This window comes from Accipiter gentilis, chromosome 18 (assembly GCF_929443795.1).
Source record: "Accipiter gentilis chromosome 18, bAccGen1.1, whole genome shotgun sequence".
Classification (NCBI taxonomy): domain Eukaryota; kingdom Metazoa; phylum Chordata; class Aves; order Accipitriformes; family Accipitridae; genus Astur; species Astur gentilis.
Window position 1 is genome coordinate 27,654,240 of NC_064897.1, and position 23,857 is coordinate 27,678,096.

General features: G+C 53.2%; 1 protein-coding gene across 3 annotated transcripts; it reads right to left on the reverse strand.

Moving 5' to 3' along the window:
* Positions 1–333: 333 nt before the first annotated feature.
* PDGFB (platelet derived growth factor subunit B) lies at positions 334–23,635 on the reverse strand. Of its 3 annotated transcripts, none has more exons than XM_049822183.1 (8): positions 22,949–23,635; positions 16,979–17,854; positions 10,184–10,280; positions 6,895–6,978; positions 6,188–6,393; positions 4,293–4,434; positions 3,722–3,887; positions 334–2,484 (listed from the first exon to the last, which is right to left on the reverse strand). In XM_049822183.1, the coding sequence occupies exons 2-7, from the start codon at positions 17,132–17,134 to the stop codon at positions 3,751–3,753; spliced, it is 822 nt and encodes a 273-aa protein (XP_049678140.1). In that variant the 5' UTR covers positions 17,135–17,854; positions 22,949–23,635; the 3' UTR covers positions 334–2,484; positions 3,722–3,750. The 3 variants fall into 3 exon arrangements, with proteins under 3 accessions (XP_049678140.1, XP_049678139.1, XP_049678141.1); XM_049822182.1 differs by having other exon boundaries at positions 3,718–3,887; XM_049822184.1 differs by lacking the exon at positions 22,949–23,635 and having other exon boundaries at positions 3,718–3,887; positions 16,979–22,936.
* Between the last annotated feature and the right edge of the window lie 222 nt (positions 23,636–23,857).

The window sequence follows — 23,857 nt, forward strand, 5'->3', positions numbered from 1 at the left end:
GCAGCTAAGGAGAAGGGGACCTCTCCGAGACAAAATCCCCAGCGCCCAAGTCATTTCAAACCAGGCTGAGCGCTGGGTGACAGGCGGGAAGGAGGAGCGGCAGGGCGGTACGTGGGCTCCCAGGACTTTCCCAGCTTCGGTCACTTCTCCCTGCAATCTCAGAATAAGTGTCCTGAAAATGAAACTGGAGGCCCTGGGAATCCCACTCTGCCCTGCGGTGAGCTGGTTTGGCCTCTGCATTTCATTCAACTCACAGAAGAAAAAGTTTTTGGAGAGGTGGTTTCCTTTTTTTTTTTTTTTTTTTTTTTTACAACTTTAAATACAGTACTGAGTATAAATTAATCTTACATTTAAAAAAAAAACCAAACAAAAAAACCTCACCATTTTTACAAACCAAAGGAAACAGATTTTGGAACAGGAAAACAAAGTGTCTTAAGACTTCAGGGCTTGGGGAGGGAGGGAGGGAGCAACGTGCTGGCTTGGCAGTGGTACGAGAAGTGCTCTGGGCTTGCAGGAGGCGAGGGCTGGGTCCCTACACAACTTGTAACAGCTCACAGGTCGTGGCTTCACCTCCTTCCCTGGGCTCCCTGCAGGGCTTTGCCCCACATCAGGGGTATGTGTGTGTGCGAGGGGAGAAGGGGCTGGAGGCAGGAGGGGTGGGGGGGGAACCAGCCACGCTAGCTTTGGGCAGGCATTTTCTTCATGGGTAACTCTGCACGGCACAATCCGAGACCAGGACTCTGAGGTGATGCTGGAAATTCCCATCATACGTAACATTTCTGCTAATGGTGACTGAGTATTAGGTGTGCAGAAACAGCCCTTGCTCAGAGAGTCCTCCTCCCGCCTCCGGAGCAGGCTTTGGCCCGGGAGGGACTCTACAACTGACTCTCCAGTTGTTGTCCCAGTCCTCCTCACTTAGAAGAGCTCGTTTCTATCTCAGACGGCTGCTGCCAACTGCAAAGACCATCCTCATTTCTTTCTCTATACCTGCACAGAGCTGCCCACCTCTTGGACCAACTTCCAAGCTAAGTGGGCTGGGAACTTCTAATGAGCAAAAATCCAAAAGGAATTCGAGAGGTAAAATGTGAGGAAAACGATGGGAGATGCAGAGATATTGGCAGGGAGAGAGCAGTGGAGGCATGGTGTGCAGGACACCCATTAAGGGGTTAAAAATCTCGGGGGAATGACACGATTCTGCTTTCAGGACCACAGAGCAGGCAAGGACAGCTCGCTGAGATTAAGTCATGCTTCTAAGTTTGGCTGCTGTTGGTCTTGTTGTGGTGCCACTTCGCCTCCTGCAAGGAAGTTGTGCTGGGGCGGGTGGTGGAGAGTGAGAGAAAAGGGCAAAAAGACAGAAAGAGATCAGATGATGTCTCTGCCTGTCCCGTCCCGGACCTCACAGGCACGTTGCAGTAACAGCGTGCTTTTCTGCCAGCCCAACGAAGCCGATGCATGCATGTGCCTCTGAGCTTCCTGCCACTGGGGAATGAAATCCATTTAAGAACATATATATATTTATATATGTATGTATAAATACACATACACACACACACACGCACACGTATATATATATATATATACACACACATATACACGCGCACACATACAGAGCGAATTTAGAAAATAATTTGAGTCTGAGCCTGGAAAGTTGAATTCTCCACCAGCATGTGCAAAGATGGCTCCCCTTGGCAGGGGCCGGGGGCGTGGAGACGATTCTGCTGCCGTCTGCTCCTTCCCCACAATCCAAACACCTTCCAGTCAGCACCAGGAGCAGGAGGGGAAAGGGAGGGGGGGAATGCATTTGGCTTCTTTGTTTTGTTTTGTTTTGTTTTTTTTGTTCTGTTCCCCGAGATGTTGTGTATCTTAGTGGTTTTGGTTTTTCTTTTTTAAAATAAAATATACACACGCACGTTAAAAATATATATCTGTCCAGGTAGGGCGATAAAAGTCCTTAGTGCATTTTCCATCATTGGTCGCCGCTCACAATCTGAGATATGCCTGTTTTCAAAATGTAGGTCCAGTGCAAGTGTTGATCTCAGCTGGGCCCTCCAGCCTTACCAGAAACACAAGGGAAAGGGAGAATATTCCCCTTCCACCCTCTGTCCATTTGTTTTTCTCCTCCCCTCAGAAGTAATTGGACCCACTTTCCTCTTCACATTTTCCATCCTGTCCTCTGGAGCTGGGAAGGCGTTGTCCTGTCCTTGTCGCATGTTGTGGCTGTCAGGGTTCATGGTTTTATTTGTACTTTGTTCTTTTCTCATATATATATATATAGGTCATGTTTGTCCTTGTCTTTTGTGTGTAAAACTTTAAAATTATGCTAATAAATGAAAGAAGGGAGAGGCTTTGGTGGGAGAAGGTCCACTGATGGAAAGGGAAGCACCAATTGCCGTCTGAATCAGACGTCGAGGCAGACGGACAAAGAAGAAAAGTTATCACTCCAAGGACCCCATGGGGGCAATACAGCAAATATATTAAATAAACCTGGAAGTGAAACAAAAACAGACACAGCATTAGAACATGTAACCCTCTCCCCCTGCAACTCCCCTCCTTTCCCGTCTTCTCCTCTGGAAATGTTTGCAGCGAAGTGCCAGATTAGAAGCCCAGGAGGGCTTTTGACCTCCTCTATTTTTTCCCCTGGACAACTTGAGCCAGAGCTGAGATTTGCATGGGTTTGCATCATTTCTAGCCTGGGAACTTTGGGCTGGCCAGGAGGATCCTGGGATAATCGGAGTCCTCGTAGTGCTAAGCGTGGGAATACCAATCCCAAGACACCGCCTGGTGCCCCTCATCCCCAGCTCCTGAAACGCCACACAATGGAAGCCCGTCGTCCCCTCTCCCGAGGCAAGGGGAAATGAATGTGAAGTGAGCAGCTCAGGCTCATTCAAAGGGCTGTGGCAGAGCTGGAACTGCTGAGTCACGGGCCAGGGCTTTCCCTGTTGGGCTGTGCCGCCTCTCTAAATTCAGCTCCCCTCAGTCTGGGCCCTGGCTACTCTTCGTCTCTTTTCTGCACCTTTCCCTCTCTCATGGGGAACCAGGACTTATTCTCCTTTCCCTTGTACCAGTGAAATTCTTCTGATGACGAGGGAATTACTCCTGTTTACACAAGTCAGGGAGAGAAGAATCAGACCCTGGACTGACGAAGTCCAGATCTCCTGCCAGAGATTCCTCCTTTCCCCTGGTATGACCTTTCTTATGCACACAGGCTTCGCACAAGGAGAGAGATGAACTAAAAGTGTTGCTGCTTTTCAGTCTTTCTGCCAACTCAACTAATGAAATAAAAGCAAAAGGGATCCCCAGAGCAACATTAATTCTCTGCTTTCAACGGAGAATCAATAGAGAAAGGAGAACAGGAGTTGATCCACAGAAGAGATGAATTACATGGACCCTGAGGGGATTTAGGTGTAGAGAGAAGTCAGGCTCACTCTCTGCCTGTAAGGGCGGCCGAGAAAGGAGAGGGCAGGGCCCGAGAGCAAGTCTGGTTGCAGCATGATCCTTCCACCTTTGCGAAGGGCCATAAAGCCATAAATAGGATGCACGTGCTGGGTCCCAGCCTAGTCCTTCCCCCTCCTTCAACCCAGGTTTTATCATGCCCAGGCCCTGCAGTAGCCCCATACTGAACATGCAGCCAGTGCTGCAGGAAGGGTCTGAGATGCCTGGTCAGAACCGTGTCCTGGGAGAACATCTCTCCCGACTGGAAAAGTAGCTTGCTGTTACCTGCCTTGTGCTCTCTCTCCCCTGCCAGCACTTCTATGCTATGAGGATTTCTTTCAGCACTTTCTTATCGTTGACATGCTTGTACTTCTTATGTTTCCTCTTCTGCGCCGGCGGCCGGCGTACTCGCCGCCTCTGTGAGACAGCGGCTGTGGTGAACGACGGTGACAAGCCTGCCAAAACAGAGGGGAGAGTGTCTGTACAGCACAGGGCAGCCGGCTCATGTTGAAATATCTTTCTCCACACACTATCAACAAAGAGCTCTGCAACAGGAGGGCCACAAGGCCTCCTTCTGTTCTTCTGTCCCTTGTCCTCTGTTCTCCACAGTCTCTGCTCTCTCCCTTTTCCCACGATGCCCTTCCCCTCACCTCTCACCTTCCCCTCCTTCATTTCCCTCAGTTTCAGCCCCTTGCTGGCAGGCAGACATCCTGGGAAAGGTCCCTTGCCTGGTATAAACCAGCGAAGGCCCATGGGATTCACTGGAGCTAAGCAGATTGAAAGCAGCCGAGGGCTCTTTCCTCTCTCCCCAGCCCCTCTTTTCACACCTCCCTCCACTCTGCTAATGCCAAGATCCTTACGTCTCTGTTCATGTGGTCCTGGTCGGCTGTTCCTGGGGGGCTGACGGGACACTGCTTCACACCGACACTGCACATGGTCCTCCAAAGGCACAACGACTTTTTTGAATTTTGGCTTCCTCTGGACAAATTCAATCTTGTTCACCTATTTGGAAAGAGAAAGGCAAGCAGGAGATTAATACAGCTGTAGCTCCCACTCTGAAAAAATAATCAGTGTCAGTACTGGTTTTCTTCCTAAAAGATCAGTTTATAGACTGGATCAGTTTATAGGATCAGTTTATATTTTAGGCAGTTTATAGAGCAAGGTTCAAATTCAGGGGTGGTATGTATGGGAGTTAAATCTGCACACACCAGCAGAGCAGACCTAGACCAGGCAAGTTTGGATGTGACTGGTTGTTTCCCCCTTTCCTAACTATTGCTGCTGCTTAAGCAGGATGACTGGTTGATCACAGACAGAAACATGGGACATGCAGAACACGCTAGCCTGTTTCTGACAGATGTGATGGCGGAGACCTGGGGGCAACCAGAATTAATTCCCACAGGATCCTACAGGAAGGGCAAAACTCAGGCCCAATGCAAGTGAATGCAGCTTCACCAGCTCTGCTGAGGCCTGTCTGAATTTGTCTCAAGCTCTTTAATAACTCGCAGGGCTGAAGCCCTCAGCTCTGTGTTTCACTGGAAAGGCGGTGCTCTGGAAATTCCCTCGGACTCTCCACCAGTGCTGACTCAGAGGGAATACTCACTGCTCCACATCCCACCACAGGGCACAAGCTTTCTAAGGGGTCCTCCCACTCCAGGAACGGCTGGGTCTGACCCCACTCAGCTTATCTAACAAGACCGCAGCCCCTGAAGTGCTCCGCAAGCTATAAATACTTGCTCTGCCGCGCGTCTGGGATTGAATTCCTCTAAACCCACTGCCCCCAGCAGCATCCCTCAGCCAGCACCGAAGCAGTGAGGCTGTTTATCTTTCCTTGAAAGCCCACTCCACACGCTTCAGACCACACGCTGCTTGCTAGACAAACACTTCCAGACAAACAATAGAGAGACCTCTGTCCTCAAAGAAACCATTTCCAGGTCACTTTTTCAGGCTGGCTTTTGACCTCTCACTTGTTTTTTCCACAAAAACAACTCCTGCTCCCCCCCATTTTTCCCTCATTCAGCCTGGCTTTTCTGAGAAAGGAATTTCCTGATGAAAAGAGCTGTGTGAATACAACCTCTCCCAGCCAACCTCTGCCGCCTGCCTGGGGGAGTCTCTTACAGCTCAGGCAGAGGATTAGTACGGGATGAGTATTATTTTTAAACAAGCTGTCTGGGAGGAAGCTGTGAGGAGATCACTGGTAGCTGTGAGGAGGGCAGGATCAGAGCAAGAGGTTAGCCATCAGGTGTCTGCTTGCTGCTGGAATGGGTCAGGAAGTAACCATGGGGCTGAGAAAGAGGAGAAGCTGCTCCAGTGCGTGTCTTGGGAAGAAGCTGCAGCAGCAGTGGGGAGATGGAGCAGTGACACTGCAAGCCCTCCTCTTTTTGCATCAAAATCAGTTCCCGCAATGAAAGCATCCTCTTTTTTCTGTTCTAACACAGCAGACAAGGTCGCCTCCAGCCACAGAAATAGCCGTGGCACAGAGCGGCAGCTGGGGACAGTACCCTGTAGCTCTGCTATGGTGGCAGTCCCCAGCTGCTGGACAGCACCAGCCCTCCGAGTAGGTGGCCATGGACGTCACCCTGCGCCAGAGGCTGCAGCGCTGCGTGGCTAATGCAGGAGACGTGACTGGAGAGCGGGTGCAAGGGAACAGACAGCTGTGTGAGCCTTGCACCTGAGACCTGCTGTGGTTTTGGTTTTGGGGGGGTAGGCATGGAGGTCGGCTGTGGGAAGAGGGAGCAGCAGGAGGTGTCTCCCTTACCTGGACATGCCGGACGCGAATCTGCGTGGGACGACACTGCACGTTGCGGTTGTTGCAACACCCGGAGCAGCGCTGCACCTCTACACAGGGCGGCCACACCACAAAGTTGGCGTTGGTGCTGTCTACCATGTTGCGGGAGATTTCAAAGACCACCGCCCGCGTCTTGCACTCTGCGAGGACAGCTGGCTCTGCTGCTGCCAGAGCATCTACAGAAGGCCAAGAGAAGAAGGGGGGATGAAACGGGCTTTGCAGCTGTTACCAACCCACTGCAACCACCTCTACTGGAAGAGGAAGACCCCCATGGCTCTCTCACACACACACACACACACACATGTTCTTTCTCCTTCTCCCACCCCTCCAGCTCCCTCCCTGGACAGAGCTGCGCCCTGTGGAGGAGCCCCCAGTAAAAAGATGCTTCTCGCTGCAGCGGGAGTCCTAGACAGGAGATGACACTTCTTTAGAGCAAACCAGCACCAGCGGGATTTAAAGCACAGCACCTTGCAGAGCTCCAGACTCCCTCTCCTGCCCTCCTGGGGTGTAACACTCAGCTCCTACGTGAGGCCCAGACCCTCGTTCTCATCTGTCTACACATCCATGCGCACTATAATCTCTATCCCCAGACATGTATTTCAGACATGCATCTACACCCAGCCACAGCTGCTCAGGTGAGTGCCCAACAATCACAAGGTGCCACACTCCCAACTCACCTAGGCTTCGTCGTTCTCGAGGCAGGGCCATCAGGTTTTGACTAGGCTGAGTTGCATTCAGGTCCAGGCTCGAGCTGTCCTCCTCTGCGAAGGGAAAGACATGGCCTAATAGCACCGGGTAGAGGCCAGAGACGACAGCAGGCACATGTGCTCTGCTCATCAGGCAAAGTGCAGAGATGTGGGATAAGCCATGGCCCCAGTACGTCACGCTAGGTGTAAATCCACCAGCAAGGTCACAGCTGTGCTGGGGCATGGACACTCTAGGTTTGCTCTTTGCTCAGACTAGGCAGTTGAAAGCAACAAGCTTATTGTGAAAGAGGGATTCCAGTCAGGTCTGGGAGAGGAAAACTGTAGCTCAAGAATGACAAGGCCTACAGCAGGGCTGTCTGGTGTCAGAGAGGAGTAGCACCTAGATTCAGATCAGCTGGCTGAGGCCACAATATGGCAAAGAGGATCAAAGACCAGATGGGACAGGCAGAAAATTTGGTATATAACACCGAGGTGCCTTGCTGGGATGGCTTGGGACTGGGAGTTGGGGTGTGAGAGGGCAGGTGAAGGGGGATGATGAGTGGGAGGTGGGGTGCTTGCTTTCTCTCTCCCAACCCACCACAGCTGCTCTAGTTTAGAGTCAGTTTTCGGGCAGGAGAACGGAAAAATAAAGTTGAAATGGCTTTTCCCCTATCCTACTCTAAGGTAAGCTGCAGAATCTGGAGGTATTTCTGTCAGCGATGGGAGAGGAAGGCAGATAGCATTCAGGCCAGCCCTGAGCAGTTCCCTCCCACCCCACTGCTTTTTCCCATAGGAAGCGCTGAATAGAGAAATGCCCATAATCCCCATGGAGCACTCCAACATGCAGCCCCTCCTGAGCTCCGGACAATGGCCACGCTCAGAGATAGCTCCCACCCAGCCACAGCGCTTTCCTTCTCTGACATGCTTTAGCAGCTGAAGGAAGCTGAATGGACGTCAGCATCAAGGGAGCAATTTTCTTAGAGGGAATTTGGGGCCAGTGGAAGATCTCTGTTTATCAGATGTGTGGTGGAGCAGACTTCCCATATCTATCATGTCCCATCCCTCTTCCTCAGTCCTGCCCTAGTGCAGCCCTCTTATAAGGGGGAGCAGGGACTTTGCTCTCCGCTCAGCTCTGCAGCAATTGCTGAAGGATGTGGGATGGGTGCACAGAGGCTGTATTCACAATGCAGGAATCATGTGCCTGAGCAGGCAACATCTACATGGGAGGTGGACAGACAAACACCCTTTAAAGTGTCTGGAGAGGCGTGATCAATTGCAGGACACCATTCGTCTTGCCCTGAGGCAGACGCCCAAAATGAGATCTGGTGGATCCCGCTCTGGAAGGGCATGCAGCTCTCCAGGGAGCTACAGAGAGTGTCTGGATGACTGGTTTAGATGGTCATGCCTGCTTTGCGGGCAGCCACAGTTAAGGTCTACAGTAGCCTCTAAGGTCAGGAGAGCAGTATCCCACTCAGTTCATCTGCCTCCTGCAGCTGCCTAATCCTGGCTCCCTGTGCAGTGGAGGGCAGCGGCCGTGACACATACATGGGGCATGGATAGCACAGGGAACAGCCCCAGCTGCTTTGGGATTATTTTGCTAATACACTTATTTGCTAATACACTAATTCCACACAGGCCAAGCAAATGGTGATGCCCCTCAGTCACTACCTGGAAGCAGATGAGAGCCACAGGGTGCAACAGAGAGACAGCTTCACAGCACCATTTTCTGTTTCCCTGACCAGCCTTTCTCATCTGGGACCTGAAGTGAAACCAGTGACTCAAAGCTCTGCAGCTTTGAGTCCCCCATACCCCTGGGCTTTTCAAGCCAATAAGAGAAGCCCATTTTATTTCTTAATTGTGAGGGCGGTTAGAAACTGCGATAGAGATGTATCTGTTCCTTAGACACCGGGACATGACAGACTGCACGCATCTTCTCAGCCGCTCCTTCCCCACCCCTCCATCCTGTGCTGCCTGGCATTTTATCAAACGAGGGTGGGGGTTGCCTTTTGCGCTGAGGTTGAGTTGATGAGAGGAGAGAAAGGGGAAAAAAATAATAGCAACAACTGTTGACTTGAAACAAATCTCCTATTGAAAACCAGGTTCCTCCCTCTCCCAGGTTGTCCTTCTACACCCCGGGTCAGCACTGAAGACGGCTGGGGCGGCAGGACCAGCCTGGGACAATCCAGCACAGCTAATTTTGGAAGTTGCCCCATTGTGTGGCTGGTGGAGGAGGAGGAGGGAACTGGTGAGGGCAGGGAGCGGCCGTGGTGGTGGTGGGGAGCCTCGTCGCCTCTTTCTAAGGCAAACAATAGCTGAACGCAGCTGGTGCCCTCCCCCTCACTTTCCCCCCCCTGCCCCTCCAGGGCCGTTTTGAAAGGCAGCGGGAATGCTTTTGAGACTGCGCCAGTGGTTGGACTGGCATAGGAAACAAAAGCAGGAAATTCTGTTCCCCCGTAGATAGTGTCTCGGCAAGGATTACAAAGCTCCAAACAGACAAAACACGAGAGAGAAGGCGAGCTGGGGGGGCCGGGGGATGACGGGCGGGAGCAGGGTTAGAATAGAAAGGAATTTGCTCTGAAGAGACCGTTTATAAATAAATTCCTGGGCCAGCCCAGCCGCCGTGGCGCGTGCTCCAATTCCCACACGTGCCGACCCCTCCATGCTTCGCCGCTCCTGCCGCTTGCTGTGCTCAGCCCTGGCCAAGTGACCCCGAGGCACTGCAGCCCCCGGAGCTCTTATCTACGGGCAGGAGGTGAAGCGATGTTACCCTGACTTAGGGCCTGTCCCGTATCTCAACCACGGACACGTGCTCTGCTACTCCCATCCTAAGAGCCTCTGGGAGCCCAGGGTCTTTCATGGATGCTAAAGCTCAGAGAACTCACTCAGCCCTTTCCTCCTCTACCACCCTATTTCCACCTCCCTTTTCTACACCTGCTAAACTGATCCTTGGCCAATTCAAGCTCTGCTGCCTGTGCATCTTCCAGGGTGAAAAGTGCTGACACCAGTTCCTTGCATTCACCTTGCCAATCTCCTATCATTTTTGGAAGCCAGCATCCCTCAAAAGACCAGGCAGTTAGGAGGAGATCTAAAAAGGCATCTGGTTGCCTAGCTCCCACAGGTTTCAGGGGGACTAGGTGTGTACATAGCCAGGTCTTGGCTCCCAAATTGTTCCTATATTTATAGTGAGGTCTGTTGATAGTGTGCCTGCTGGCAAATCCTCTCCCTCCCCCCAAAAGAGTCAAGAAAAAATAGAGGAGTGTTTGGTGAAGAGGAGATTTACCTACGGAGTCTATCCGCAGGGCACGCTGGAGGTCGCTGATGGAGCGCACTGAGCTGCCACCCAAAATCTCATAAATGTCTTCAGGTATGGGGTCCCCCTGCCAGATGACAAAAAGAAAAGAACGGGAGAAACAAGCGTTAGAGAGGTGATCTGCAAATACTGACTGCGTCACGGAGTGGGAGTGAGGGGAATAGAAGGAGGAAGCATGACAGAACCAGCAAAACGCAAAGATGTGCCCTCATGAAGGCATCAGCCTGAAACCTGAGCAAAAGCAAGAGAGCCCCTCTTGCTGCCTCTCATTAAGCAGTCAGGAGACTGGAAAAGCCAAAAAATGCCCAGGCTGTACAGCAGAGCCCTGAACACTACGCACGCAGCCAGTGAGGCTTCCTCCTCCGGTGCTGTATGATTTCTCCAGGTGGCCTCTCATTCCTGCCGCCTGCAGTAAAGGCGTTTTAACAGACTTCCCTTACGCTATCAGATAAAACCTTCCCAATATTTCCCTCTGTTATGAAACTCCCTCACGGGCTTTGTCAGATATCGTGTGTATGTGCGTGTGCGTGCGCGTGTGTTCTCAAACCACAGCGGCCCAATAATATACATCATTTGCATACTCTTTTAAAAAAAAAAGGTGGGGGTTGGAGAGGAAGATTGACCTTTGCAGCTGAGGCTGCTCCGGCATGAGCCCGCGGTGAAACCACAAATGCTGCAGGGAGGACATGAAAGGCTGTTCAAGGTGGTGGGCTGAGGAGCTGATTTGGATGAAGAAACACATGGGAGTTTGGATGTCATTGCACGCCAGTGCCAAAAAACCCTAAGTAAGCAGGTTTATAGACATCAGACGATGGACTCAATTCAGTGTTTGTGCAGGCAGGTGCAACGCCATCAATCTCCTGGGAATTTTACTCTGGCACCAGGCTTGAATGGGCCCCAGTGACAGCACTTAACAAGACTACAAAGGAGCGGTGTGGGAAAGCAAGCACTGATTAAAACATACTTCCGAAAGACTGGAAAAAGAGACGGAGGAAAGTACTGGCCAAAGTGTTTGCTTAGCTCCTAGCTCTCTTCATTCAGGGCTACTCATGCGGAAAAGCTGCTCTTTCAGCCGGGTGCTGGATGCTGTCTGAGCCTTAGCCCTACACATGCCCCTGTAACTGAGAGGAGAACTTGGCTCGTGTACTTGTGAAATGCAGGGATTTTTGTGTGGGTTTTTATGGGCAGTTGGTGGCATGTGTGTGGTCCTTCTAGTGAGCAGCTATTCCCTCCCTGCCTGCGTTCAGTGCAGAACATTTCCCTTCCGCTTGGAGTCAAGGAAAACCACCAGGCAGGTGGTTAAATGTTGGCTTTTAAACCTTGAGGGCTTTAGCCCAAACCTGCAGTCACTTTCGCACGGCTGCTTGAGCCTGGCACCCTCCCACACATGCCTGTCCCTTGGCCACCTGCCCTTTGCCTCTACTAACAGAGCAATAGGAGTGCTCCCTCCTCAAACCTGCTAGCCCACCCTCTAATACTATAACTTAAACTAGGACGCAGTGGCTTGAAGGCTGCTGCAGCACAAGTCACGGGGCAGAAACCTCCTGGGATAGCTGCAGAGCAGACAACACAAGCGTCTTAAACCTCCGCAGCCACATCCACCAGAGAGCTCAAGTCAGATCGAGCCTCTCTGCCCCGTTCCGTCCCTGTCATTGTCACATCTCACCACAGAGCTGGCTGTCCGCCCGCAGCAAAAAGCAGATTTTACATCCCCAGGCATTACTTCCTCAGTCTCTGAGGGAGAGGGAAGCAGCATCAGTGATGAATGCACAGCGAGAGAGAGACTTGTATAATTCAGGGATCACTGAATAGCTGCGAAATGAAGATGCCTTCTGACAACTCCTGCTGCGTGAGGAAGAGTGGGACCAACAGCCCAGTGCCAGAGAGGCTCTGCAGCACTTCCCTGCCTTGCACCACACACGTTTACTGGAAAAGGGATCATTTGCAATTCCCAGTACTTGCAGCCAGAGCTCAGTGCTGGGCGGTGAAATTGCAGGCTTTTTAACATTTGCACCTGTCACCCAAATGCATTTGTGTATGAATGCTGCTGTGCACGGATGCCCCTGGTCCTTCCTGACACTTAATACATGTAGGAAATGGAACTTTATTTTAAACTCCGGCACTCGCTGGGCGAGAGCGTGGGCGGGTGTTAGGAGACTCGGTGACTTTGGAGGCGAGCTGGGAGGTGTCACCTTGCTAAGTGAGCAGGGGGAACAGATATGAATCAGGGATTGCAAATGCAGGCCCTCAGGAGCCGGGTTGCTGGGGACTGCCTGTAGGAATAAGCTCCACTCCCTGCTCACAGCAGCAGTTTTAGGTGCCAATTTTTTCTTGTTGCAGATACTATCAGCATGGCTACGCCGTATCACCAGCCCACATGGCTCATAATCCTGTCCTCCTCCCCAGGCTTTGTGAGGCAGCTCTGCCAGTGACAACCGCCAGCCTGTGAAGCTCCTTTCCTTTCCTCTAGTGCTGGAGAGCCATGTCCAAGGCTGGCCTAAGAGCAGCTGCCCAGACCTGAGCTGCCCAGCTCCCTTTGGGGTGTGTGATTGGGAACAGCCATGCCTCTGGCCCCCCATCCCGGTCTCATGCCTGGGAGGCTCTGAGATTGGGGAACCGCACACACCCAGGCTCAGAGCACTCGGTGGGGATGGGACACAGGGAAGCAGAGGTCCATCAGCTACCTCCACCTGATCCCACGGAGTCAGAAGGTGGAGCAGCATTGCAGGAGGTGGGATCCCCAACAGACCAGCCCACGCAGCTGGTGCTTTTCCTGCTTAGCAGCTCCTCTGGAGTTATTTGTCTAACACAGGTTAACAATCTCCTTTTTTAACTGTGCGGCAGATCAAAGAAGACTTTTGTCTCAATGGACTTCTGGCTGGCTGACAAGTGCCCCAAGGCCTGGCCTTGTATTCCTGCAGGGCCCTGAATTCCTAGAAGAAAGTTAGTTTGTTCTTCCCTCCCTCCCTCTGCCCCCAGTGCCTGGCTCTTCCCCGAACCACAGGGGCACCCCCCACTCTGCCAATCCCCTGGCAGGGACATCCCCTCCCCTTCTCCCGGCTTCTGGTGCTTCTGGGGCGAGAGCCAGGGCATACCCGACACAAGGCAGCAGAGCACCTGGGCAGGGTCCCTGCCTGCCCCGCAGCCGCTCTGCGCTGCGGCTGTGACGCCAGGGCCTCTCGGCGTGTCAGCTTTGCCTCCCTCCTTCCAGATGTCAGCAGTGCTGTTTGGCCACCGCAAACCGATGCACGTGCAGCGATGCCCTGCAAACGGGACATTCCCCCATCCCCGCTCCCCACACACAGGCTCTCCCAAAATCAGCCTCCCTCCCTAACTCCATCTGCCTCTGGAGCTTTCTGCCAACATATGCTTTTGAGCACCAGGGATGCTGAAAGGTCCCCTTGCCATCAGGCACTGCCAAGGTGGCGCAGGGAATATTCATGGCTGTGCTCCGGTCCTCCCTCCGGCTATTCACTGGCAAGGGTTTCAGAGTCTTGCTGGAAGGTGTGTCTCTCTTGGTAGCACAGCAGATAGAGAGGAGGAGGAAGCAAAGATTGTGCAACTGGCAGGAAAGGCAGACCCTGGAGGCTGAAAGAAACCAGCCAAGGATACTCCCAAGGTGAGGACTCTTCCAGTCCTCTTTTCTGAGGTGGTGTGTCTACACACCCACTTGTGACTGCACACATAAGGACAGAAGGATAGCAGCAGCACCAGCCCAGGGCAGGGAAGCACCCAGCTATTCACTCCTCTGCCCAGGAAAGGAGAACTTTCCCGAGCACGTCCACACTGACCGCAGCAAGGGATCTTGGCAGCGGGGTCTTGAATGATCAGCCAGGCAAAAAAACCCAAACAAACAGCACTTTTTAATTATTTCTGAAGCTGACATGAGGACCCCGAGGCGAGACTCCACCGCATTCCCTGGCAGAGAGCAAGACCAGCAGCACCTGCCACCAGCCCGCCGAACCCCAGAGGCTCTTGCTCCCCTGGCACAAGGCTTCCACCCTTCCAGCACTGCTCCTGGCTACAGGCGGACCCCGACATCTGCCTGCCGGAGGATCACGCATGCTTCTCCCCGCAGTAGGCACAAACCTCCTCACACGAGCCCCTTCCACGTGGGACGGCAGCTTACGTTTTCCTCCCTTAAAAGAATCAAACAATGTTTGATCTAGCACACGTTCCTAAAATCCAGCCAGACCTACCCACCCTTTTCCCATTTCAAGGGGGACTCCACCGCCCCACCCTGCTCCCCTACGCTCCCCCCACACCTCCCCTGTGAGGGCTGGAGGCATTTCCACCCCCGGGGCCGGTTGTCTATCGGCAGCACTGGAGACAGCGTAGGAACCACTGTCATTCTCTCCTGCTGCTGCGCATCAGCTGACGGTGAGAGGGAGGCAGGGACGACGTGCCTGGCTCCTTCCACGAGCTCACCCCAGACTTGTCATCCATCCCAGCTTCCACTGCTTTGCCCTTGTCACAGCCCCATGCTAAGAAGACTCGGGAAGAGCCCCGGAGCCTCGCACTAGGAAGATGTGATGGGGAGCTGGGACGAGGTTATAAGCAAGCACCCAGCCGCACCCCATTCCTCGGGAATTCCAGAAAACCCTGCCAGTGGGGCTTCACCCCAGCACAACCACGCTGGGCTCAGCCCATCTCTGTAAATGTTGCAAGGCAACTATTACAGCCTGCAGGGCAAATGCAAATCGGTTTAGCATCCTTGCTTCCCAACTGGCAAATACCTTCCCCGCTGAGGCTCGTACTCCCTCCGTACTCCCTCCGGCTGGAAAAGCTCCAGGGCCCTCCAGCTCCAGATGGGTGTGATCGAAGAGGGAGAGGGACTCGGGAGGCTCCATCTCCTGGCTCAGGCTTCTGCTGATCATGGGGAACTACTGTTGCCCGTGCACTTTCTCCGGCAGGGCTGGGGAGGAGGTGCAAGGCCCATTCAGAGGATGACTATGGTTCAGCAGCCTGGCAGGAGTCACGCTGTACGCACCTGGTGCAGGAGGTGCAAGACACTGCCCTCAAATTAGATGTGGGGACTGGCTGCAGGCAGAAGCATCTACCCAAGAAGAAACCTTCTTGGTTCTCCGGTCATAAACTGATGAATATCACAATTCATCCCAAGAAACCTAGAGCCAGAATTCCCAAACTGCAGCCCTCCTAGGCTGTCATAGAGCTGTGCAGTGTTTTAATGAGATTACAGTGCAGAGTAACAGCCCCCTGGAATCAGACACTTCCATCTTCACCCTTCCCCAGCGCCAACCATAGCTGATGTTTCATGCTGCATGGGAGAAAGAGATCTGAGCCACCCACAGAGGAAATACCATCCTCTGCCCAAAACAAACATAACCACTGGGCAGCCCACAGCTCTAACTGCTTCCCTTTGTGGCTTGGGCAAGGGCAAAATGGGCACATAAGGTGGTGATGCGATGCTTCGCACCCAACCCCCTCCCTGCCACCCACAAGAGGGGCTGCCCAAAAATGAGGAAGGAAAAGAAAGAAATGATGCAAAGGGAGGAAAGTTTTGGTGGAAGGATACTTCCTGCCCCTAAGAACCCCCAAGCTGCAGATCCAACCCATGGTTTTGCCACCTCGGGTAGAGCTGAAGTGGGAACCGAGCGCAGTGCATAAATGTTAGGGGCTTTCTGATCCCCTCAATTTGGACGCAATCAGACGACGAAACGCGGCAGCAGAGGTCAAAGGATGTGGGGGGTCTTGGGGCTCCTTTTCCTCTACCGTGGCTCGGGGTGAGGCTTTGATTTCCACACAGGGAAACCAGAGAGGGTTGTGGTGTACGTTCATCAGCCAAATCCACCACCTGGCCCCCACCCTGCGCCCGGCTCCCTCCTGAGCAGAGCGTGCCAGAGGACTGCAGGACAAGATGCTTGCGTGACAGTGCAAGAGCAGCAGAGACACACATCTTCTGCCTCCTCCCACGGCCCCACAGCTAGACACACTCCTTACTGAGTAACCGTGCCACCCCGGTGCCGCTGTCTCCAGCCACGCTGTCCCCTTCCTCGCCCCTTTCAAAGCCCCCCGCCCTTTCTCCATCGACCCCCTTGGCCACGCCAGGTCGCACGTTATTATGGAGGTGGCAACCGGGCCTCGGTCCCTGCCTCACGCGAGCGCGGCTGCGACGCCAAAATAACCGACCGGGGCCCGGGGCAGGGGGGATGAGAGGCTGGCACCATGCCCCGGGGTGACAGCCCTTGGGTGAAGCCGGCGGCGGGGCAGGAGGGCTGCGGGTTCCCCAGCAGCACCCCTGTTCCCTCAGGAACCCCGGGGGCCGCTTCAGCCCTCTCTCCCCTTCCCCACCAACCCAGCCCTGACTCCAGCCTGGGACAGACATGGAGGAGGTGGGTTTATTTCCACACGAAGCCCTTCCCGGAGGGGTCCGTCCTGAGGGGAGAGGACCCCTCCTGAGGCGAGGAGGGAGGGTTGGGGGGGGGGGGCAGCCCCCCGCGGCGAGGCGGGAAACCGGCCCCAACGGTCGCTCTCCCCTCAGGGTCGGGGGCGGCCGGCTCTGCCCGCCATTAGCGCGCCCGCGCAGCCCTTCCCTCAGAAAAGGGGCAGGAAAGCCGCCGCCCGCCCCGGGTTCCTCGCCCTCGCCCGTGCAGCCTCCGCTCTTCCCCCGCCGGCTCCGGGCAACCCCCGGGGCTTCACCCCACCGTACCCGCTGGGCGAGAGCCGCCACAGCCGGCGGTCTTCCCGCAACCGCCGGGGCTCGCAGCTCTGCAGCACCGCCCGCTGCCGGCGAGGGAAACTCACCTCCAGGCGGGCCAGGGGCAGGGAGAGGATGAACGCGAAGACCACGCTGAAATTCATCCCGACTTCAGGCCCCGCCGGCTGCGGGTACATGGACGGCGAGCCCCGGGAGGGAAGCGCTTCCCGCAGACAGCTCCGCGGCCGCCCGGCCTCAGGCATCGAAGGCTCCCCGCGTTCCCATGTCCCCTCCGAGCCGGGCTGGAGAGTTGCTGGAGTCCTTGGAAGAGGAGGTGGGTGGCGGTGGTGCTGGTGGGGGTGAGGGGAGACAGAAGTAATTCTCGGTGACTCGCCTGCCTCTGCGCTATCTCATCAGCCCGGTGGAAAAAAAAATGCAGTCCCTCGAAATTATACGCATCCGGAGCCTGAGTCCCCCTCACCGCAAGGGATGCTTCAGTATTGCCTTTTGCTAGGTGGTCCACATGCTATTTTTCCTCTTGATTTTCTTCCTTTTTAAAATATATGTGCGTAAAAGATTTTACATACAGGTAACAACGGCGCAATGTTCTTAGGAAAAGATGCACAAAATAATAATTAAAAAAACCAACTTTTCCAAAGTTTGGTATGGAATCCAAAAAATAAAATCTTCTTCCTTAAGGTGTCCTTTTCTTAAAATGCTCCTTTTCTTCCTTACACCCACTTGCTTTTTAGCGTAAAGTTGCTAGTGTACATTGAATTTCTTCCCCTTACACTAAATTCTGGCTCGGGTGCCTTCTCCTTCGAAGTGTTGGCAGTTTGCTTGGACGTGAGGTTTGCTTTGGGTTTGGAGACAGGTGAGAGCAAATGTTTTCGCTCTGGGTTGCGTGTGTGTGTGTGTGTGTGTGTGTGCGTGCGCTGAGCCTTGACAAGCCTCAGAGCGGAGCCGCTGCTGCCTCCCGTGCTCTGTTGCAACAAGAAAGAAAGAAAAAAAAAGGCAGAAAAGGTAAAATTGAAGGGGAGGCGAGCTGATGGGTCTTTATTTTAGTCTGTGAGCTGCAAGAGAGACTAAACTGGCACTCGGGGCTGCTCCTTTTATACAGGAGAGGAGATGGGTGGAGCATAGCTTGCAATCTTGGCCCTGTATCAAGGCAAAAAATCTAGGGAGGGAGTAGCACTCCATTGCTGACAAAATAAAAAGTGTGTTAATTTAAATGATAAATTAATTAAAAATGACTAATGCTGTAATAACCCGTATAATGTGGCTTTAATATCGCGTGAGGAATGGGGACAGAAATTCCTTCCTCCTCGGCAAGAGATAAGGAGTTCCCGGCACGGTAGTTTGTTATTTATTTGGCCCTGGGTTCTCGCTGTTGCAGTCTGGAGCCCATTTCTTTAAGCTCTACTCGCTTTCTTCCCTGCCCTGCTATACCACTAGCTCCGGGGAGAGAGACAGCTTTAATATCTTACATCTCTTTGTGTGCAGGGGAAAAAAAAAAAAAGCCAGAGAAATTTAAACGTTGCTACAAGACAATCTGGTGTTGCTCGTGGCACTGGGAGGTATTTTGCTGCATGATTATTTCCACGATGTAATAAACATCTGAAGGGAAATTAAGCAAGCAGATATTTGCTTGGGGGGGGTGGGGGAGAGGGATAGGGAGGGAAAGGCTGCTAACAGGTGAGTTCAAGAAAGAGTCATATCCTATTGAAAAAACACCCGTACGCACGCCCTCTCATGTACGTACGAGTGATCTCCCGGTGCGGAGCTGCACACTCGCAAAGCACACTCCAGGCACAACCAGGAGGGATTTCTGCACCATCTTTGTGCAGGCTCGTATCCACCGATACATTCCTGCACCGTCATGCACCGCAGGCTCTCGGCAGGCGTTCGCTCTGAATCCCAAGCATCTTCCCTGCTTTTTCTATGCTACGCACATGCTTCTATTCGAGCCGCTCGCATGCACAGCTACGTGCAAATTTTGTCTCATTCACACATCCCTGGGCATCCATGTGTTCTCCTTCACTCTTCCCCCTCTCTCTTCCTTTCTCACATACATACACCCACAGGCATACCAGTGGCCTCATCTCACAGCATCACACATGCTCCCTTAGACTATCTAGGTGCCTGCAAGTCTCATGCAGCCAACCCCCTCTAAAACACACGGTCTCGCACCAGCACTCGCGTATGCACCATCCAAAGTGTCCGGGTACGAGAAGCAGCTACCAGAACTGAGCAGCGGGCAGCCCACCAAATGCTTTTCTGTAGTAGGCATCTGACAACACCTCCCAGCTTGGCTAGCTACACTCCTGAACCTGATTTTGGTTTACAGATGTGGACGTTGGTCAGGAAGCACAGGGACACAAGGAGGACTGGGGGTCCTCCATAACTTTCTTAAAATAGCATAGCTCCTCTGCTCCTCCCATCACAGGGACGGGTAACACAAACACAAAAGTAAAGGTCCTATGGTAGGGCAGCGTGTCAAGATGCTCTTGGGTCACAAGGGATCACTGCACTTCACCCTGACCCAGAAGAAGAGGGGGCAGATTTCCCCCCAGGTGGGGAGGTCGTCAGAGCCATGCCAGCTCCAAAGCCCTGGCCACCTGAGGTGCGCGAGTGCAGAGATAAGCAATGTCCTGGGAGTCCCTCAAACCGAGTCTGGAGTGGCTTGGCCCCAATTTTGGAGCTTGAGTGGAAGGAAGTGGAAATGCAATGCATACCTTTGCTCTTTTCCACCACCAGAGACCTTAACAGGACTTTACCTTAGATGTTCCAGCCATGCTAGCCCTGACCCACCCCAAATTCCTCAGAACACTCTTAGAATTCCCTTCATTCTCCATCCTGGCCCGCCAGCAGCGTACCAGCCATTTCACGTGATGACAATTTGGCTCCGACCCCCCGGCAGGGTGGAGCTACTGCCCTAATGTCTACCGGAGCACTGAAACTTCTTCTGAAATCTGTAGGAGGCTCCAAAAAAAAAGTTTTAAAAGGGCCTGGGTCCATCTCACCTCGCTCCAGATGGCACCAGCCAAAGGAATGCCATAGCCCTGGGCTCCTTGGTGGTCAGCAGGGGGAAAGCTGAGGATTTGGAATGGCCAAACCAGCTTCTGGAAGTCCTGTCTGTGTAGAGGGAGCTGAGAGCAGCTAGGTCCCAAATGTCCATCACTCCATTACGTGTTTAAAGTTCACAATGGGTGAATAGAGGCTCCAGTGCCCTTGGAGGATCTCTACCCTCAAATAACCTGGCATGGCTCCACCACCTTCAGGCCACCTTGTTCAAGCTGTGTAGGGGGTCCCCCATGCCGTAATGGCTGCCTGGCCAGGACAGAACAACCTACGTGTGGGAGGGTTGATTAAACTCCTCAGCAGGGAGAGATATCACTGCCGGAGAGGAGAAGGACTCAGCGGTAAGCTAGCAGGGACTGCTGCAAATTTCTTGCTCGGTAGCAACAAGAGCTGCTGCAAAGCCTGGGTTTGGGGGGGCTATGTGCGGTGTGTTTTTTTTTTTTTAAGTATCCGGCTACATTACATGCGAGCTAGGATAGAAATAGAGTTATTTATTTTCATGTGGATGATGCCGGGCAGTTTTTAGAAGCTCGACATCAGAAACAAAAAGCTAATCCCTGTTGAACCTCCAGACAGCAAGGAAGAGGATGTTTGGAATTTGACTAATCATCTACCTGACCCTGCCTGGAAATAGAGCAAAACGATATTCAAGCCACTGAGGCTTCAGTCGCTTTTCCTTACTCTTTGTGCTTTTAAGACAGGGGCAGATTTTTCTCTAGTGAGGTGTTTAGACTCACTAAAGGCTGGGCCAGTCTCATTGGCATTGAGTTCAAGAGGGGCATGTGCACTTAAAACTGCTGTGCCTTGAACCGGGTGGGTGCTTCTCTGATTCTCTTACTTTTATGAAATTAGCTTGTCATTTATCCCACAAACCACTAAAGCTAATGGGAATGACTCTATCTTCCCCTCACCTGGCCTATGGAGTGGGTGTGGAGGCCTGCGGGACTATCGGTATCCCAAATGTCACAGGACAAGAGTTTGAAACTACCATTGCATATGGTGGGAAGATATTTCAAGGCTGCATGAAGCAGCTGGACCATAAAAATGTCCCGCTAGAGCATTGTGACTTGACAAGGTCCAGTCCCAACTGTGCTAGCTGGCAATGGCCCTGCAGAAAAACCGCAACAAAACAGGGATTTCATAAGAGCCTGTAGCAGGGTTTCTTATTAAAACATTTTCACCACCACTATAGCTTTCTAACCTGCAAACAGCTGAACCCATCTCCTCGGTTATTTTCTTATCACTAGGGAGGAGGGCAACACGTGTCCGAGGACAATAGGCAGTTCCTTGCTGCAAGGCAGCTCTCCCCTCTTCTCATATTGGTGGAAAAAATTATCTACTAGCCACCATCCACAGAGGCACGATGTGAGGGGTGATATCTTCTTTTTTTTCTTTTTTTTTTTTAACTTTTTTTTTAGAAGGGGGAGAGAATTGTGAAACAGCAGGAAGAAAAACAGGGCTTACAATGGAAAGCAAGACTCAGTCTGAACAGCTGAGATGTCTCAGCCTCTCCATGATGAGTCCTATTTTGAAAAACAATCAATGGAAAGAAATTAGGAGGTGTTGACAGCCAACGTGTAGTCAGCCCGCCCACTCAAGGTATCTAACTTAGGTGTTGCTCTCGCTCCGGTCTCTAAGTTCAGGAGAACGATGAGCAATCCCTACGCCTACTCCGTGGGGCTGCCACAGCCGTCAATGGAGGGGAGCAGCCGTGACACTGAAATGAAGCACCTAGAGTAAGTTTTATGCCTAGTTTACGCCAGCAGGCCTGTTCCGCGGGTGCATCGGTTTTACGCCACATCGCCCAGTTGTGTGAGGTTTATCCCAACTCAAGTGACCAACAGAGTCATTGTACATAGCTTACACCGCTCTTTACACCATTTGGCCCAGAGGCTGCCACCGTGGGAGCTGCCCTGACTTCCTAACGACTGAGTTTGGTCTAACGGAGGAAGAAAGGAGGAAAGGAGAAGAGGGACCAAAGGAAGGAGACAGAGACAGGCAGGGAGCCTGGTATTTATATTTGGTGCTGGAGAAAGGCAGAGCCTCGGGGTGCCCAGGGCTTGCATAATTTGCCTTCTCGCCCCTGGTGCTGGCAGGGAAAATGCTTTCCAAGGATGAGTAAAACCCTCACAGAGCAACTGGCCCCAGGGGAAAGGGAAGGTGTCACCTGGCAAGCAGGCATTCGATGTGACCTGCCAGGCTTCCTCCAGGAACCCCCCCTCTGCCTATCTATCTCTCCCCGGCGGAGGGATTCCCCCAGCCCCTCGCCACCTCCTTCATCTCACCCACTCCTGGCAGAAACCTGGCGGAGAGGAGAGGATGGGGAAGGGCACGCAGATGCATGCAGAGGGCACAGCACGGCCCCTGACAATGGCAGAGGAAGAGGGCTCACGCCGGCCGCGGTTTGCTGTTCCGCACTTTGGGGTGAAGGAGAAGGCAAAGGCATTTCACATCTCTGCGGATGTGCAGCTCGAGCAGGATTCAAAGAGAGAAGGCAAAGCTGGGGGGACTGATTTCGCAGCGCTTTCCCGTGCGCGTACACGTTCCTACACCAGGTGGGGAGGAGGGGATGCAGCCTTCCCTGCTCACACTACCATATATTTCTTCCCCCCAACCCCCAAGTTTAGGGTAAAAGGGAACAATTTCCTTACTCTGGCAACCATCCATTATGTCTATGGATCTGCTCCCCACCCCATTCCCCCTCTCTTTCCTGTTTTGATGAAAGGAAAAAATGTTCTGCTTTCCTTCTTTATTTTTCCAGACTGGTGAATAGCACTCGAAAGGAATTTCTCTCCCTCCCCCTTCCCCTCTCCCACTATAATAAATATATGCGTATGCATGTGTGTGTGAATACACCACACATCGCAGGTCATCTGTTGTTTTTTGAGAGGCATATACTATTTTTGTTTCCAAATTGATTAGGTGGGCAGCGGTCCCCCTTTCCACTGACACCACCCCAAACACCGCTTCCCCTGCCCTCGGCTTCTGCCACTCACCGTCTCCCCATCCTTTGCCCCTGGGTCCGCAGCGAGCGGCGGTTGGCGGTGGCAGCAGCGAGAAGGAAGCTTGCTGAGCTGGAGTAAAAATAGCCCCAGCAGTTACTCAGCTCAGAACGTAACATGACTCATGATGTGAAATGAAGATGAGGGTCGAAAACCAAAAGCGAGCAGCTCTCCCTCCCCTCCCCACCTGCTATTGCTGCTCACGTCGCAGAGCAAAACCCACTCTAAATATTGCTCGCTGAGGGTCAGGGCATCCACCAAAGTGGAAAGCCCTGGGTGCGCTACCCACGAGAGCTGGTCCTCCCTCCCGCGCCAATTCGGTTGCGCCGACACTAGCGGCAGGTGGATTTGGTGACGCTGCTTATTTACCTCCTATAAGCCACGGACCCTGAGCAATACTGGCATCCCATTAATACAGCGGGACGAAACACCCTGCAGCACCCTTGTGCCGGCGTAGCCAGCGGCTGGTTCGCAACAGCGCGAATCCAGCCAGGCACCCCGGTTTGCCGGCACCCACCGTGACCTGAGCCTGTGGTGGGGGAGGCGAGCGGGTTCGTGCCCATAGCCCACCGTGTGCCCCATCCCCGTCCCCGGGCAAGGGTGGTCCCCGCGCGGTGTGGAGGACACCCTGCTCCCCGGGGTGCACGGGAGAGTGGCACCCCTGGCATGGCAGGAGGCATGCCGTCGCTATCTGCTGGCCTGTGTAATAAAGGAGGGAGTTTAAAAATAGACTTTGAGCTGCCATGCCGGAAAGGCAGTGAGACGTATAGAGCGGGTGTGTATTTATCCTACACGCCCTGTGTCTGATGCCCCGCTGGCGTGGGGACCTGCCCCAAAGCAAAGGCACCCTTCGCCAGTCACGGGTGCTCACCGAGGGGCCCTTACCGTGGATGGCGGTGGGTG

Excerpts from the sequence above, each read along its gene's own strand:
- PDGFB (XM_049822183.1), bottom strand. The coding sequence starts at position 17,134 with ATGCCTGAGGCCGGGCGGCCGCGGAGCTGTCTGCGGGAAGCGCTTCCC. Across the intron at positions 6,979-10,183 it reads CCTGCGGATAGACTCCGTAG|AGGAGGACAGCTCGAGCCTG; the intron begins GTAAATCTCCTC and ends TTCCCTTCGCAG. Across the intron at positions 6,394-6,894 it reads TCGAGAACGACGAAGCCTAG|ATGCTCTGGCAGCAGCAGAG; the intron begins GTGAGTTGGGAG and ends GGCCTTCTGTAG.